This window comes from Erythrolamprus reginae, chromosome 1 (genome assembly GCF_031021105.1).
Source record: "Erythrolamprus reginae isolate rEryReg1 chromosome 1, rEryReg1.hap1, whole genome shotgun sequence".
Lineage (NCBI taxonomy): Eukaryota > Metazoa > Chordata > Lepidosauria > Squamata > Dipsadidae > Erythrolamprus > Erythrolamprus reginae.
The window spans coordinates 279,280,216-279,298,930 of NC_091950.1; the positions used below are offsets into that span (position 1 = coordinate 279,280,216).

At 41.5% G+C, this 18,715-nt stretch overlaps 1 protein-coding gene across 2 annotated transcripts in view; it reads left to right on the forward strand.

Annotated features, from left to right (window-relative positions):
- The window catches only part of KCNQ5 (potassium voltage-gated channel subfamily Q member 5), a 408,684-nt gene that overhangs the window by 272,350 nt on the left and 117,619 nt on the right, over positions 1-18,715 (forward strand). For both annotated transcript variants that reach the window (XM_070733060.1, XM_070733061.1), the window contains exon 2: positions 9,130-9,220. In XM_070733060.1, coding sequence (XP_070589161.1) covers positions 9,130-9,220 — 91 coding nt within the window. The remainder of the gene's footprint in view (positions 1-9,129; positions 9,221-18,715) is intronic.

The following is an 18,715-nucleotide window of genomic DNA, read 5'->3' on the forward strand; positions in this document are numbered from 1 at the left end:
ATAAATTCAAGTTTTATCACTAGATTCTGTTGTTGATTGACAATTGCCATCTCAAAAAGAAAACAGTGCTCTTCTTATTATTGTATTATTAAATAAATGCATTAATGATTGGGAACACTCCAAACAGTCAAAACAGTAGGTTTTACAAACTGTTAACCTGATTAACAATAACATTGTTATTGAAAACATAACTTTTAGTAATTCAAAAAATAAAAACGAGGGTGAAGCAAGGAGTGTAAGACTTTGGTATAATGTAAAAACACATCTCCAACGTGCTCCAATAATATAGGAAATAATCTTACTGTTGAGGTTAAAGTAAATTATACATTAATGTAATTGCTAAAAGCAACTGTTAGACTAGTTGTTTAGTCAAATTCTCATTTTATATTATTATATTTTTAACTAACATAATAAAAAAAGTATTCTCAATAATAAAAGTAGCATACACAATATTATGCAAGCAGATTGCTATATTATACATGTTTCCATTTGCTTGCTCTCTTCTGTTCCTTCTATGGTCTCCCAAATTGTCTCTCAAAGGTCACCCAGCTCTTTATGAGAGATCTGGGAATCAGGCAAAGGAAAGACTATTCCTCTGGAAAACCCATTCTGTCAGTAGGCAACCTTTAAGAGTCTACAAGAAGCTGCAGGAGTCTTGTTTCTCTGGTTTTCTCTTCTTTTCCAATGAGAGAAATGAGATCAATAATGTCCACATTTGCCATTCTGAAGAGATAAAAAATGAGTTCAGCATTAATATTCAATTACAATTACATAATTGAAATAAAGTATAGTTTGACCTAAGCCATAGTCTTGCTTATTATAACTGAAGCAAAACTGAAAGTATATAAAAGAGTTCAGGAGTGATCATAGAAGAAACATTACAGGTTGAATCTTACATGGAGGAGGCATGATTAAAAAGGCTTCCCAGCTTCTTTCATTCATTCTAATGGACTGCTTGATATACTGTATTAGAAGATATCTTGCTCCCTTGAGATAGTTATCTTTCAAGTATTCTGATTAAACAGGAATAGTCACTAGGGATATATAAAACAATTTGCGCACAAGCTGTTCTATGTATGTAGTAGTTAGTTTATGTAATGTGCACTCAAATCAAAATGTACATCTTTAGTCTATATATAGAATGGTTTTTTTTCCATTCCCAGGAAGAATGATTATGATTGCAGAGCAGTTTCTGCCTCCACATTCAGTAAATGTGGTTTCTTAGAAACCTTTGAACTGGTTTTGACCTATTTTAAGTTTTTCCAAAACTTTATATTAAAGTCACTTATTTATTATAAGTTAGTGTTTGTACATTGTTTACTCCTGGTGGAGTTGAGTTTAAAATTTAGAAACAAGAAATAAAAATAGTACAATCTATCCAATACAAAATTAAACAGTCAGAAAACATGAGGGGAATTCCTTAATCACACAACAGAGGAACAGACGTAACCATAGTTTCAACTAAGAAACTGAGCCTCTTGGACCAAAAAGTCCAAAAAAGCTAGAGAATTCCTGGAAGCCTGTCACTCCGACAAATCAACAATCAACAGGCAGATTAAAACAAACAACATTTACATCAGGGGTGTCAAACAAATAGTATGCATGTGATTGTTTGATTTTAAATGATTAGTTTTAAGATAATTTTTAAATTGACTATTCTATTAATTGGCTTAGAAATGTTTTATATATTGTATCATTTTTATCGAAATGTGGTAAGTCACCCTGAGTCCACAGAGAGGGGCAGCATATAAGTCCAATTAATAAAATAATAATAATAATAATAATAATAATAATAATAATAATAATAATAATAATAAACTCAGTTTTATTGAGGGCCGCATCAGGGTTGTGTTTGACCTCGTTGGACCAGGGTGGATATGGCCAGGGTGAATGTGGTCAGCTTGACATCACTTATGTCCGGAGCACCTGTGGTGGCCCCTATCCTCTGCCAGCAAAAATGGGCTCTTGATCTCCATTTTGGTTGGGACTGCCTCCTGCAGCCTCCCGCAAGCGAAAATAAAGCTCCATTTTCACTGGCAGAGGCTCCACGGGCTGGTCCTTCGTTGTTTCCAGGTGGCCTGCAGGTCAGATCTAAGCAACCTATGGGCTGGATCTGGCCTGCAGACCTTGAGTTTAACGCCCCTGGTCCAGTAGCGGGATAAGGATGCCACACCAGTAGTAAAACTCGAGCTGCACGCACAGCTTCGGGTCTCGGGGGTATGTGCTTGTGTGTCCAAGTGAGATTTTGCTTCTGTGCATGCACAGGAAGCAAAATCTCGTGAGGGGAGGTGCATGAGAGATTTCAGCATTTTTTTGCATCTGTGCATGTATGCACAGCTTCGGGACTCTGGCGTGCGCACGTGTGCATGCCAGCAAGATTTTGCTTTTGCACATGCACAGAAGCAAAAACCTGCCAAAATCTCACGCATCCTCTCGTGAGATTTTGCTTCCTGTGCATGCGCAGAAGCACAATCTTGCTGGGACGCATACGTGCGCACACTGGAGATCCAAAGCTACATGTGCAATGCACTGGTACCAGAAGTAGTGGTGGTAGGAACCCATCCACCTCATAGGATTTCACTACTGCCCTGATCTACATAATAATTTTCCAAGGCAGGGATCAGGTATGATCAGTGAATGGCTACCAAAATTTTTACTACCACACTGTGGGTGTGGCTTATGCAGGACGCCCTGCATTTTCTTTCAACATCTTTCAGTGCAAATTGGGTGATCTGGGGTGGAGCTCCATTTTCGCTACCCCATTGTGTTTCCCCCCATCGAGGCAGTAGCCCACCCCTGGGTGTGATGCTTAGTGTGCTGATCAGCTGATTAGAAGCTTTTGGCATGGTGGCAATAGACCAGCAGAACCACTGAGTAAAACTTTTAAAATGTCTATGACAAGACAACTGCCATGTGTTTTGGGTTCTGTGTTTTCTACCTCAGAATAATAGAAACTGAAATTTGGCAAAGCAACTTTGAGGGGATTTCAAATTTTAAAAAGAAGGATTTCCAAGGCCTGAGATCATAGATTATCTCCCCAATTTATTGTCTAGAATAAGCTAAAACATTGCGGGCTATACTATAGTTAAAACAAACCAAATTTGCATTTTTGCGGGTAATTATAAGCAACTTTTCCAGTTCATGGAACTCCCTCAACAGACTTACACAAGAAGCAGTCCACCTCCAAATTTGGTAAATTTGTCATTAAAAGATTTGTTTGTGAAAGTACTTCTGTCCTATACTCCCTGTCCTTCACAGAAATTAAGAGAGACCAATTCAGAGAAACACCACCATATCCATCACAGAATTAAAACAATTTGAATTCCTCATTTGGGAACAAGTTGCTATCTGGAGGTCATTCTTCCCTTCTGAAACTAATAAGACAGAAGTTAAATTGCCACAATCTTATTTTTCAAATGAAGAAAAGCTTAACTGTAATTTATTCTTCCTAATTATGCTACTAAACCTTTATGTGGGTAATTCCGTGAGCTCTCAGCTACTGAAATCATGAAGTTATAAACTCTAAACATCTCATTTAGCATTCATATTTATGCTTATAAATTTACAAGCTGCCCTATATAAAGGGATGCTTATGCCAGATACAATTTTTATCCAAATATTTTTTTAAAATTATAAAAGCTTTGGTCAGTTCTCATTTTACTTACATAAACAAGTCACACTGAAAGTAGAAGTGATGGAAAATGTAATCCTCCTGGCTTGTATTACCAAAACTGTCAGTGGATGCTTAGCTTGAAAATAGCGCATTTTAAAAGGAAAGAGTTAGCGTGGAACTTAAAGTTAATTTTCCTTGTGTAAGGCATGTATGAAATAAAAGAGTAAAAGAACTGCCACAACGTTACTATGCTTGACCCTGGTAGTTATCACGAACAAGATGTGATTAAATTCACTGTTATAAAGTATGAAACTAGGGTAACCACCAAGGAATAGAAGATCTTTAATGCCATGTTACAGTGGCATAATGAGCTTGTTAATACAAACTCCCCTCTTCCAGCAAAAGGTCTCGGAAAACCAAAGTGAAAAACAGTAGATACTGCACCTGGACATTCCCATTGTTAATCACTGTATGGCACGATGGATCCTTTCTTATACATGTACAAATGAGTTATAAGGAAGTATAAATCTATGGAGAGGGGTGGCATACAAATCTAATTAATAATAATAATAATAATAATAATAATAATAATAATAATAATAATAAGTAACTTAGTTAGAAAATTAGCAAATATGGAGTAATTCATGCTATAGTTAATGGTAATGTAACAGCCATATTTCTCCGGATTTAAACCCCTTGTGTGTTTTCTGACCAAGAAAACATTGTCAAAATTGTTTTTATGTGCTTCACAGCTGTTAATAGATCATGTCATGATTGAGGACAACTTCACCATTTAGCTGATTGAGATAGGACAAGAGTACAAAGAGGATTCATTATTTTCCCCCCAACACTTTTCATGACCACCTTTCTTAATAATCTTAGTAATCAAATATTCTGCCAATGTCAGCAAGAAAGCAATAGCTGTTTGTCACACTGCTTTAGAATTTGTTGTTTGTTTTTGCATTTTAATTTTGATTTGTTGAATAAACTATAAGCAAAGACAAACATGGTCGTGCCTGGCAGCTATATATATGCCGGGCTGCCAGGCTGAGCCAACCAATCACCTTATAGAATTTTCCCGCCCAAGGAATATGGGGCGGGTACAAGGCCTAACTGTCCTCTGGACACAACATTATCCATATATAATACCATTTCATAAATCATGGCATACAATCAATCAAGATTAGGTTCACTGTGTTAAGCTAAGCATTTCCTGTTGCAGTGAAGACGGAATGACACACGGACAACAGCGTGGGTTATAAGGGTCACTTTATTAATTTGTCTTTAATAAAACAAACATCTGCAGAGGTGAAGCCAGAGGGGTGGAAATGTCCCTTTCCATAACATTTCTATACAACTAATGGACGAAAGCTCCTCGCACCATTTCTTTGCCACGCACCATTTGGCGTCTGAGAAGGCTCGCCCCCAGTCCCTGGGAGGCCCTTGCCTGTGAGCCTGAAAGACATCCCTCCTCCATTACTCAGGTGGAATCTGCCTGAAAGTCTTTAAGAGGGGCAGCTCATCACTATCCAAACCAGGGGTGGGCAATTAATTTTGCCATAGGGCTGCATGAGAAATTGGGATGGTTTTAGAGGGCCGGACTAATATAATTAACTCAGTTCTGCCCAATACTGTATATTATATATATAAAACATATTATATTTTGAACACCCGGTTCTTCTCTAGAAAAGTTGGACCGGCCTCTGCAGGCTGGTCACAGACAACGGGCGGGCCGCATCCAGCCCTCGGGCCGCATCTAGCCCAGGTCTGATCCAAACGGTGCCCAAAAGGAGATCACACAGTTGCTGCTAACGCCCCTTTTCCACCCCTACCCGCCATAGTAACCAAAATGACAAAAAGCCAATTATAATCTGGTTTCAACTAAAGAAAAGCACACCCCCTAACCATTCCCATCCCTGTTCCCAGTGTGGAGTAGCCAAAAAACCAGTTCTGCCATAATGAGGCCAGACCGCAAAAAATTCCTACTCGGCCCCATGGGTGACCACTTTTATCACACTGAGAAAAGAGGGAGGGAGGGGGGTGTCCTTCTTTTTTGGGTAGCTGGAAAAGGAAGGAGCAATGAGCAAGGCGGCCTTAAAAGCCTCTCACTGACCCTGCCTCTCCCAGCAGTCTTTGTGAGCGCATCCACACTGAGCCTTATGTGCAATCTTGTGAATTCCTCACGAGATCGCCCACTTCCTGGAGAGAGCTGCCCAACAATGGCAGCTGCCGTGTGCCGCCTCCTCTCCACAAATGCTGCCAGCAGTAAGTTCCGCTGACAATCAGTTAGTGAAAAGAATTTAAAATCCCAATGATATTATTTGGAGGAAAACTTTTAGAAGTTGATTGTGTTTCCATCAGTAAGAAGGAGTGCAAAAAAGTCCTTAGCCCATGGTAGAGTGGTTGGTGTTTCATAGCCTTATATCAGCGGTCCCCAAACTACGGCCCGCGGGCCGGATGCGGCCCGCTGAGGTCATTTACCCGGCCCGTGGCAGCGTACGAGATTTTACCATCTATAATATACTAAGTTCCGAATGTCATCTCCACTCTGCTGCCGAGCGTCTGGCGGCGGCAAGGAAGAGGAAAGCCAGGAGGGCGGGGAGGAAAGCACCCTATGGCAGAGCAGCAACAGTTCCTCTGAGAAAGAAATTGGCCAATTGCTTTCCTCCCCGCCCCCTGGCTTTCCGCCTCCTCCTCCTCCAGACGCTCAGCTGCAGACCGTCTTTGTCCCTCCAGTGCCGCTTTTTTGCTTTTTTTTTTTTTTTTTTGCACCGGTGAGGTTTGCGCGCGCTTGGGCACTTTTGGCGTGTGGGGGGTCTGCTGCGGAGAGGGAGAGAGAGAGAGAGAGAGAAAGAGGGAGACATAGAAAGGGAGTGTGAGAGAGAAATAACGCAAGAAAGAGAGGGAGAGAGAGAGCGGGAGAGTGCTGCTTTTTTGCTTCTTCGCTGCCCGCGGGGAGCCTGGAAGCCCTGCAAGAGCGTCTGGAGGGGGCAGTAAACAAGACCGGCTCTTCCCGCGGGCAGCGAAGAAGCAAAAAAGCAGCACTCTCCCGCTCTCTCTCTCCCTCACCGGTGCAAAAAAAACGCAAAAAAAACGAACGGAGGCGGCGGCGGCGAGCTCAAGGAACCAAGAGCCGGTCTTTCTCCGCGCTGAATTGTTGCAGCTTCTGAGGCCGCATCCGCCTCCAGGCGAAGGGATCTCCTCGGTGGGCAGCCTCGGTCCGAAAAGGACCGGCTGTTGGCCCCTTGGCGGAGGCAGAGGCGGCCTCAGAGGCTGCAACAATTGCCTCTGAGGCCGCCTCTGCCTCCGCCAAGGGACCAACAGCCGGTCCTTTTCGGACCGAGGCTGCCCACCGAGGAGATCCCTTCGCCTGGAGGCGGAGGCGGCCTCAGAAGCTGCAACAATTCAGCGCGGAGAAAGACCGGCTCTTGGTTCCTTGAGCTCGCCGCCGCCGCCTCTGTTCGGGCGAAGGGATCTCCTTGGTGGGCGGCGGCGGCTGCAGCTTCAAGAGACCAACAGCCGGTCCTCGTTGAGCTGAGCTTCCTTTGGCTTCCTTCGAGGCGGCAGGTGAGCTTTGCAGTTTTGCCTCGAAGAAAGCCAAAGGAAGCTCAGTTTGGGGGTGGGCCTGAAGCCACCGCCGCCGCCTACTCTGCCCCGCACTTAGTCTGCACCGGGCAGCTCTGGCGGGCGCGGGGCAGCAGGGCAAGCCGCGAAGGTGGCGCAGCCAAACGTGGGTCGAGCGGGAGGGCACTGAGCAGTTGCGTGGGGTGGCGGTGGGGCGGTTGGCTGCAAGGCACTGGCGCCGGCGGCAGCTTGATGTGTTGCAGGACGCCGCACATTGCTGGCGCTGCGCTGGGCATGGGGCTGGCACCTCTGTCCCGGCCCAGCCAGTGGGCCAGTGCCAGTCCGTGCCCATGCCCAGCGCAGCGCCAGCAATGTACTGCGACCCGACGTTGGTGCCACTGTCTTGGAGCTTCTGCTTGCAGCCGACTGGCTCGCGGCGTGTTGCAGGGCAGAAAAAAAAAGAAGAGAGGAAGGAAGAGAGAAGAAAAGGAGAGAGAGAGAAGGAAAGCATGAGAGAGAGGGAGAGAAAACAAGTGAGAGGGGGAGGGAATGTGAGAGAGAGAAAGAGAAAAATGAGAAAATGATGGAGGGAAAGAACGAGGGAGAGGGAAACAAAACAAATGAGACAGAAGGAAAAAAAGGGAGAGGGAAGAGAAGTGGGAAGGAGGGAAGGAGGGAGGGAGGGAAAGAAAGAAGAAGAAATGGAGGGAACAAGGAAGGAAGGAAGAATGAAATGAATTGAGGGGTGGAGGAAGGAAGGACTTTTTTGGGGGGGCGGTGTAAATTTTTTAAAAAATTTCTCTCAACATACATTCAAACAATACAATGTACCATCTAATTTTCCCTGAATAAAATGCAGTATTTTGTCAGTAACTAATATCAATCATCAAAAAAGTTGCAAAAGTTTTTTTTTCTAATGTTGTGATCCAGGTACATACTTTTCTTTTAATTAAATTCCCTCCTTAATGTTCCTTCTAAAAGTACAACACCAATTATATTTCTAACTTAACCATTATGCCAAAGTGCTTTCTTCTTTCTTTATATATTTTTCTATAAATATTTTTCTATATTTTTCTATAAACCAAGAAAACCTTGTATAACCAATCAGATGTTAACAAAAGAAAATTAAAAACAAAACATAAACATATATGAATCTCAGACTTCTTTCCCCCCCCAAATAGTACGTTCCCATTTTGTTTTTTACATTAAAATAAGGTATGTGCAGTGTGCATAGGGATTTGTTCATAGTTTTTTTTATAGTCCGGCCCTCCAACAGTCTGAGGGACAGTGAACTGGCCCCCTGTGTAAAAAGTTTGGGGACCCCTGCCTTATATCATATAGTGCATGGAAGAGTGTGTTATATACCTCTGCCTTACCGTCATTTGTTATAAAGTGCTTATAGCTTTGAAGATAATCTTCAGGGTGCAGATATTTAAAATAAGTCTTGTAGATCAATGTTTCGGTCCTGCATCTACTACGGAGGGCTAGGGTACAGAGCAGATTAAGGAAAGGAATAAGGGACAATTTGTTTTGCTAATGTGTCTTTCCCATGGGCAGTAGACATTTAAAAGGCAATAGGATTGGGGGAGGCCTAAAAAAGCTCAGTTATGTGAGTGGAAATTTCTTTGTATGGCTTTATTTCAATCATTTCTTTAAGAGCTTTCGGTGAACAAGTCACAAAAATAAATCATGAAGCAACCTTATAAAATAAGTATGGTTATTATGTACACATGTAATGGAAGTTACTCTCATTGTCCCTTTTCCGCAGTGTTATCATATCTTTAAAGGAATAGCAACATGGTTTTATATCTTTGGATGGCATTAATAAGCTACTCTAGTGGGATATAATTCCTTGGTTGAAAGTTGGGCAGCATACAATCTTTATTTTCATGTTTAAAGTTCTCCTTCAGCTTCACCGGCCTCAACTGTTTTTGCCCTTTTTTGTTTTACAGCTTTCTCCTTGTGTTTGGCTGCTTGATTTTGTCAGTATTTTCTACTATTCCTGAACATACGTGGCTTGCCGCTAGTTGCCTCTTCATTCTGGTAAGTAAAATTTATTTGTTCAAATTTATAAGCACATGTAAATATTCTGCATCCTATGCAACATAGTCATGTATCTCCTTCACAATGCCATTCTATTCGTGCCTAGAAAGAAGTCGGGATTCCAGTACATGGATGTAAGGTTGTAAATTGAATCTTTTGTTGTTGTTGTTGTTGTTGTTGTTTTAAATATTTATTATAAATGGGCTACCGTGTTTCCCCGAAAGTAAGACAGTGTCATACTTTCTTTTTACCCCCAAAAGCCCCACTACGTCTTACTTTCGGGGTATGTCTTACATTGGAAAAAAATTGAAAGGGTCGCGTTCCCGAAGGCATCTCCCCAGAGTCCAGAAGGGCAGCCGCAGGACAGGAGCCTCATGAGCCCTTTTCCAAGTTCAACCTCAGGGCTCCAAGCGGCGTGCACGCGTGGAGCCACAGACGCGTGTCGGGGAAGCGTGTGTCTGGAGGGGAGGAGCCGCTCTGCGCAATTGGGCAGCCCCACCTGCCTGCTGGAAAGGAGGCGGGCGAAGGAGGGCGCAGCTCCGGCCGCTCGCCTCGGAGCTGGTCGGCCTCGCTGGCCGCTTGCAGCCGAGCCTCGGCAGGACTCGGTTGCTGGGACGAGCGCCTTCGCTGCAAGCCGCCGCCCGCTCGGCTCGCTTCGGACCAGCGCCGTCCTTCGCTTTGCCAAGCCGGGGAAGAGGTGGTGGCGCCGCAGCGAGGCGAAGGCGAGGGGCACACGGGGAGCTTGGAAGCAACGTCATCGGGCTCCCCCCCCTGGCAATACCCCCGTGTTTCCCCAAAAGTAAGACATATGTCTTACTTTCGGGGTACGGCTTATATTAGCCAACCCCCCTGAAACCCCCAATACGTCTTACAATCGGGGGTGTCTTACTATCGGGGAAACAGGGTATATGTATATAAGTAAGCCTGGGCAATTTATGCAACCCAAACGGAACAGCAATCACAAATGAAAATTCTCTTCAACAGAAATATTTAGGACCTTTGTAAACTTACAGCAATAGCACTTAGACTTATGTATCACTTCACAGTGCTTTACAGCCCTCTCTGGCAGCTTAAAGAGCCATCATTTGCCCCCAACAATCTGGGTTTTCATTTTACCCACCTCAGAAGGATAGAAATATAGAAGATTGACGGCAGAAAAAAGACCTCATGATCCATCTAGTCTGCCCTTATACTATTTCCTGTAGTTTATCTTAGGATGGATATATGTTTATCCCAGGCATGTTTAAATTCAGTTATTGTGGATTTACCAACCATGTCTGCTGGAAGTTTGTTCCAAGCATCTACTACTCTTTCAGTAATATAATATTTTCTCATGTTGCTTCTGAATTTTCCCCCAACTAACCTCAGATTGTGCCCCCTTGTTCTTGTGTTCACTTTCTTATTGAAAACACTTCTCTCCTGAACCTTATCTTTAACATATTTAAATGTTTCGATCATGTCCCCCCTTTCCCTTCTGTCATACAGACTATACAGTTCCTTAAGTCTTTCCTGATAAGTTTTATGCTTAAGACCTTCCACCATTTTTGTAGCCCATCTTTGGACCCGTTCAATTATATAAAAGCCTGAGTCAAATTTGAGCCTGGTGAGATTTGAACTGCTGAACGTCTGGCAGCCAAATGAGAATCCTAATGAGAATTACATTCGTTCTGTTCCAATGTTCTTTAAAAATGGTAGGCTTACAGTGATGGCTTACTGGCACCTCCTGCGTATGTGCACTCCTGGCCCCTGCATGTGCACACGTGCGTGTCCCAAATATGTGCACACTCCAGCACGTGCCCAGCATACACATATGTGCAAACCCCCCCCAACGCTCTCCCCATCCTACACATCTGTGCACAAACTTCCTGCGCTTCCCCACTCCCTGCATATACATGCAACCCCACACACATTTGTTTAATTATTTGTTTAATTAAATTTATAGGCCGTCCTTCTCCAAATAGACTCAGGGCACCATACAACAATTAAAAATACAATAATAAAAATACAGTTTAAAAACCCAATATAAACATTTATACACATGACCCCGCATGCACACAGATTAGCTGGCCGGCGGGAGGCACATGCACATGTGTGATGCAGCTGAGCTGTGGTGACGGCTCGTGTGCCCGCACAGAGGGCTCTGCATGCCATTTGTGGCATAAACGTTGGTAATGACCTATAAAGCCCTACATGGCATCGGACCAGATTACTTACGGGACCACCTTCTGCCTCATAAATCCCTGCGGCCAGTTAGGTCCCACAGGGTTGGCCTTCTCCAGGTCCCATCAACTAGACAATGTCATTTGGCGGGGCCTAGGGGAAGAGCCTTCTCTGTGGGGGGGCCGACTCTCTGGAACCAGCTCCCCCCAGAGATTCGTACTGCCCCTACCCTCCTCGCCTTCCGCAAGAGTCTTAAGACTCATCTATGTCGCCAGGCTTGGGGCAATTAGACCTTGCATCTCTTACCAATAAATGTGATGTATGGTGTGATGGGTCTGTCTGACTGAGTGTTACATAGGGTTTTTAGTTGTACTTTTTTAATATATTAGATTTGTTCTGTATGCTTTGTTTTTATACTTATTCTGTGAGCCACCACGAGTTTTCGGAGAAGGGCGGCATACAAATCTAATAAATTGAATTGAATTGAATTGAATATGTGCCATAGGTTTATCATCACAGTGATAGAGTTCATTGCTACATAACTGATAAAGGAAAATCTAGAGAAATTAGAAGCCTTATCTATGTTGGAATTCAATCTCTAAAATTGCCTAAAATCTGAAGACCTGATTTAATTAAATTCCCTGATATATTTTCTGATAGATTGTCCTATTTATACAAATATTGGGAAAATGGCATTCAAATAACTAAAATGTGATATTTATGCAGCCTTTAAACTGACGATGAAGTCCAAGAGTAAATAGTTAAAACAGCAGCTTGAGAAGAAACTGTAAGAGTTGTGTCAGATAATCAGAAATAACTGATTTTGTATCCTACCTTTGCAACATTCAGCATCAAAAGACTTCTTCTCATATGCAGATTCAATTCCCACTTCCTGACTCCTAACTTATCCATCCAAAGCAAATTTGAAAAATGCAAGGCAATGTAATGCTGCCTGATAAAAAATATTTAAATTGGAAATGAAGCTCATTGAACAAGTTCAGCACTTCAGCTATTCCAGATGTTCATTGAAATCTGAACTTTGAATACTAGTCATACCCAGTTGAGCTACACAAGGATTATTTACAAAGATAGGGAGTAGGGATACCCATCCAAGTATGAACTGTAATTTTATTAAGAATGCTGTAAGAAATTGTATCTTGACATTGGATTCTTTCCATTAAGAGGCATATCCAGGTCATGCATATATTTTCTGCTCTAAGCAATTCATATAAATAACTCTCCTTTTTGTATAAGTATTTTTCCTCCTCATTTGAGAATACTTTTAATGTATTTACATTTTTAATATTTAACTTCTACTGTCAGGAGTATTTTATTCATAGTTTGGTCAACAGCTTTAAAAGATCCTTGCTATTTTTTGTAAAATATCCAGAAGTAATCAAATATCTGAAATCATTCCTAAGGTGAATTGAGAGCAATGAATATGAACCCAAGTATAAAAAAGCATGTGATTTTTCCATATATTGTTATATTAGCCTTTTATCTTTAAATTAATACAAGAGTGTTTTCCATCCTGATATATTCTAGTCAGGCTAAATAAATAAATAAATAAAATACTGATTCTTAACAAATAAAATTGATAAAACAGCACAAAAGTATGGTATGTCTTATATTAATATTTATGTATTATTGCAAGAGATTGGTTAACAAAGTTTAAAATAATGGGTGGATAGACAGAAGTATAAAGTTTTGGAACAGATTTCTGAATACTTGAAAAAATAAACATAAAAATAGGAAGACATGGGGAAGAGCAGGAGGCCAAATGCAAAAAAACCTCTCACACCCTATTGTTCTGCCCAAACTACGGCCCACAAAGGACACAGCACACACAAAGTCTGGACAAATCTTAGTTTACTAATTAAGGACTATTAATTAGCTTTTTTAGTAGTTGTCAAGCACAAATACAGTGTAAAGCAGTCTTTTCTGAACAACAACTTCATTAACAGCCAGCATGAGTCCATGAAATAATAACTCAATTCTGACTAAACAGACTTGTAGATAATAGCAATCATAGTGGTTGGCAAAATGCCCAGAAACGATTTGCAGGAAAAATGCGAAGAGACAGAACAAGAGCCAATCAGACATTTCTGAAGTCAAGACATAGAGGAATATGAATGATGTTGTTTCCTGCAAATTGCTGCCTTTGCCCTCATCCCTTAAATAGGCTAGGGAAGTGACCAATTAGCCCCAAGCCCTACTCCTGAGGAGACCTCCTCGTGAGGAACCATTCCTGCCTTTTGGCAGCTCTGTGTGCTCATGCATTGAAAATAGTCTCCTCCTTTTCTTCCTCATCACTGATGGGAGATCCTTGAAGTTCTGAAGGCCTTGGCTAAATCTCTGCTTCTAGTACCAAGTCCTCTCCAGCCTCCTCACTGTCTGACTCGAGTCCCAGCTGAAAAAGCTGCTGCCACATCACCACATCAGCCTCTTCACTGTTGGAATCAGCTACCAGCTGCACGGATTGCTGGCAGGCCACAACACCTATCCCTGTTTAAAATATATACATAAATCTTTGGCACCATTTTCAGATTGTATGTATGTATCATATTTAAATTTCATCTGAAAGTACAGTGGTTTTGTTGGTGTATAGTAATCTAGATCATTCATATTTTGGGAAATGCCACAATTCTGCACAAGGTTATAGCATTTTCAAGACTACAGAATTTAAAAAAGCAAAGTGTACAAAAATCTCCTTCTGACATTATCATGGCAGTTGGGTATGACTTCTTTTTTACCCTTGGGTGATACTAATGCACCTATTCATGTTATAAGAGCCAGTTTGGCAAACCTATCAATAATAGAGCAATGAACAGGAAGAAATGATCTTACATGGCAGATACTATAACAACAAAAACATTCGTAGCATCTGCATCATTTAGTCTCCTCTGCCAAAACAATAATAACACCTCTAGATTTGTGTAATTTTCAATTTCAGTCCAAGCAGGTTAAATATTATTTAATAATTTTCTAATACTATATTCTTTCAATCAAGAGCATAATTTCTGGTTATTGTGAATATATGCAAATTATCTTATCTCATCTATCAAATGGTAGAATTATTTTTTAAACAGTTATACAATTGATCATATTCTCAAAAGCATTAAAAAATCATTATTATTTTTCCTTTCTGTTTCATATTGTTGAAGAAGGTTCCCTTCCTTAATTTTTAGAGGTGCAGGTTGGTTTGCTAGATATTTCAAATAAATGAGACTAAAAGCAGCTACAGCAACTTATTTGTCATAAATTAGAATGTTCAAAGCACTTCAGGAAATGCTAAGTTCTACAAAACAGTAAAAAAATAATAATAATTCAGCCCTGGGAAACAGAGTAATTTGGAAGTGCTTGCTTATGCAATTCATCAAAGCAAGAAGCAGTGCTGCAAGTATATTGTGCAAATTAAAAAACCTTAAAGTATGTATTTGAGTAAGCTAAAATGTTTAGCCATATTTATACTTCTAGGCCATCCAGACTAACATTGTAATATTTCAGAATAAGATCTTCTGTGTTTAAGCATAGATGACAACTCAGTGGAATATGTATTTTGGCAATAAAATGGAACAGTTTAAACTGGATGAATGCATAGAAGTAGTTTTTTGAGTAACATGTTCCCATGAATGGAGATTATCTTCTGGCAAAGTCAATTGGGGCATTCAGATTCTCTTAATGACCATATGATTCATTCAGCAATTGCAGTAATTCACTTAACAAATGTGGCAAAAAAAGATCATAAAATCTGGTGCCACTCACTTCACAGCCACATGCTTAGCAAGGAAATTCTGGTCCAAACTGTGATCATAAGTCGAAGATTATCTAAATTCTAATCTTATGAAGTGCTAGACTTTGGGACAAGAGCCATACTGAAAAATTATCTCAACCCTGCTCTTGTGTTCGCATTTACTACACAATTCTACTGTTTTGGGTGTAACAAAATGTAACAATCAGCATGTAGCAAAAAGTAAACAAAACAGAAAAAAACCCACACTAATACTAAGAAATCCCTCAAATGAGGAAAAGTCAATTAATCACAAGTTTCAGATCTGCATGACAAATAATCTACAGGGTCTCAAATTTTATTTCGGGTCATATAGACCCGAGGATAGTAGCAGGCTGTAGGTAGCTTTATGGAGATCTTTCTCTTGAGTAAGGTACCCAACATTTTGAAGTCCCTGCCCAAGAGTTCAGTTTTTCTGTAACTTCAGATAAGTGAAAATTCAAGCACACTTTGGTGTGCCATTCCCACTACTTTAAATATTGCATTACATGTTCCTTTAATTGTGCCTTTGTTTTTTTAAAATTATGTTTTAATAGATATTAGTTGCTGAAAATAGGATTAAACGTTTGGGGTTTATGTGAATAATGCCTTATTGAAGCATTATAACTCTTTTAAAGGAGGGTTCCTATAATGATTTTCAAATAGATGAATATTTAGTCCCAAATGTGCTTTTTTTTTCAAGAAGAAATTGGACCTTCTGGGTTGTAAAAAAAAAAAGACATTTAGCTTCTCATCCAAGAAGCTTCTTCAGCTCATGACTAGATGACCGAGAATTTTAGACATGAGTATTTAGTGGTTCAGAAATCTGACATATAGTGATATATAGGTATTTCTCGATGTACGATTAAGGGTCAGCTAAATGCTGCATGGCTCAGGATTAAGAGAGCAAAGTGCTGTTATTCTTGTGGCAGCAACAATCCTCATAACCATTATTTTGGTCCTGGACCAGTGTTAGCTCTTCAAGGTGGGCCCAGTCAGGAAAACAGACTCCACACAAGATACTGGAACTCCATGTAGTGAGATTGTCTATAATAATAGAATCCTGAAAGCCAAGCAGTGTTTCTCTCTTCTATATTCCACCCGGTTGTACCAAAGGGAGCCAAGGTAGGGTCAAATTTAAGTTTCTTTCTCATGCTTTCCTGTTTTCCCAGACTGAGCTAATGTTTGGCTAATGTCCTTCCCATATCTTTGAGAAGGTCACCTCCGTGTTCTCTACAATCAAGGAGACACAACAGATTAGAGGCCGACAGAAAACTACGCTGCCTCCTCCAGACCACCCTCCTCATTTCCTCTCTTGAGTTGTGAAGCTCTGTGCAATCCATCAGATGTTAAGCTTAGAAGAGGAGTCAGTGGAGACTTACCTGCTGATGGAGACAAAATCAGACCCTCAGAAGGTTCAACAATACAGTTCATAGAACAGATTAAGCCATAATAATGATTTGCTTGATTTTGGCTTAGCAGTGTGTGAACTCAGCCAATCTTTCCTAACCTCCTGAGGAGGATCCATTAGCAGATGACTAAAGATATATATTAGACACAGACAGACGCATTTATCACGCTACAAATGAAAGATCCTAGCCAAAACAATGTCCCTCGAGCATTGGTGTACATGTCCTCCTTGACCTCTTGGCAACAGCAACATTATTGGGAGGGTTAAGAAAATAGACTATATCTCTCCACACCCTACCTTCATTATTATTATTTTTTTGCCTATCCTGGCTCATGTCCTACGACAATTTAATATTCAGTTGTTTGAAAAAACATGTTTCATATGCCCTTGGATTCCTGTGTCATAATAAAGATGTGGCTTTTATTGCTTTCCATTCTGACACTGTTCCCACTTTTCTCTTCCTCCCCCTTTTTGCTTCAAGCCTTTGGTTTTTTTTCATTGTTTCCTTTTTCCCAAATTTCAAGGATCCATTTGCAAAAGCACTTGCATCTGTGTGTTTGTGTGTGGAGGGTGGGAGAGAGGGGTGGGCATCTGCCCCATGCCTACTCAGAAGAAAACATTATGATGTTTCCAAATAAATGTGCATTGTAATAAAGCTTTAGAAATTTAGTACAGGAGAGGAAATGTGAAGATCAGCAATATGAATTATTTCCAAAGATTTTTTAAAGGTATTTAGGCCACCTTTTTTGTGGGCTTGGGTTGCATTCAAAATTGTGTGGCATACCAAAGCAGTCAAGGGGTCAGGAAAAAATTGGACCCCAAGGGGAAACTGCAGGAAACAAAAGACATCATATAAATATGATCAAAGAGGAAGCTTCTCTCCCCACCCTCAACCCTACTTTGGAGATGTGTGCTCATATTCTAAGCATTGTGAAAATTACAGTGCATTATCTGCCTTGGGTCTCCCAACAACAGAAAGATTCCAGAACTGTTATCATGAACTCTGATATTTTTTTCCCTTCTAAAACAGTGGCTTAAGATTGCAAAAATCAAGAGGAAACTGTATTGAGAGTGAGCCTTCTTCACCATCACACCCCAACCACCACCACCCCGCATACACAATGGTTTCATAGCCCAGTGTTTCCCAACCGGTGTGCCGCGAGACATGGTCAGATGTGCCGCAAAGAAAGAAGCTCAGCTTCTGGTCTCGCAACTTTTTGCGAAGAGCAAAAAGTTGTGAGACCGGAAGCTGAGCTTCCTTCTTTGCACCTTCCAAGTTTTCCAGCAGCTGCAGCGCCCCGCCCGGCTGGAGCTTCCCTGGCGACACCAGCAGTCACCTGGTGGGGCCTGGGAAGCTCCAGCTTTGGGGCCTGGTGGGAGGGTGGCGGCAGCAGGAGGGCGGCGCACAGCAGGAGGGTGATGGCGGTGGCGGCGGCGGCGGCAGCAGGCAGTAACCGTGGGAGAGAGAAAGAGAGAGGGAGAGAGGGGGAGAGAAAGAGAGAGGGAGAGAGGGGGGAGAGAAAGAGATAGCAAGAGAGGGAGAAAGAGAGAGGGAGAGGGGGGGAGAGAAAGAGATAGCAAGAGAGGGAGAGAGAGAAAGAGAGAGGGAAGGGGGGAGAGAAAGAGAGAGAAAGAGATAGCAAGAGAGGGAAAGAGAGAGGGAGGGGGAGATAGCAAGAGAGGGAGAGAGGGAGAGAGAAAGAGAGAGGGAGAGAGGGGGGAGAGAAAGAGAGAGAAAGAGATAGCAAGAGAGGGAGAGAGAGAAAGAGAGAGATTTTTTTTGTCCAAACTTTTTTTTAGTCCCCCCCCGCTCAATGTTCCCCAGGATTTTGTAAATGTGAATAATGTGCCACGGTTCAAAAAATGTTGGGAAACACTGTCATAGCCCATGTCAATTCCGGAGCCACTCTGCTTATGAAGGGTCATGCACAGGACATGTTTGTATTGGAGGAGGCAGAATCAGAGAAGTGGTTCCTGGTTCCATTAAACACATACATCTGAATGTACACAGTGGGTGTGAAAAGAAAAAGTTGTGAATTAAAGAAATTAGTATTATTTACTTTTATCCATTTTATTGTTTACTTTCATATAGCCAATTAACCTTCAATCTCCATTTGATATTAGAAAATATATGAATCTGGTTGAAATGGAACCG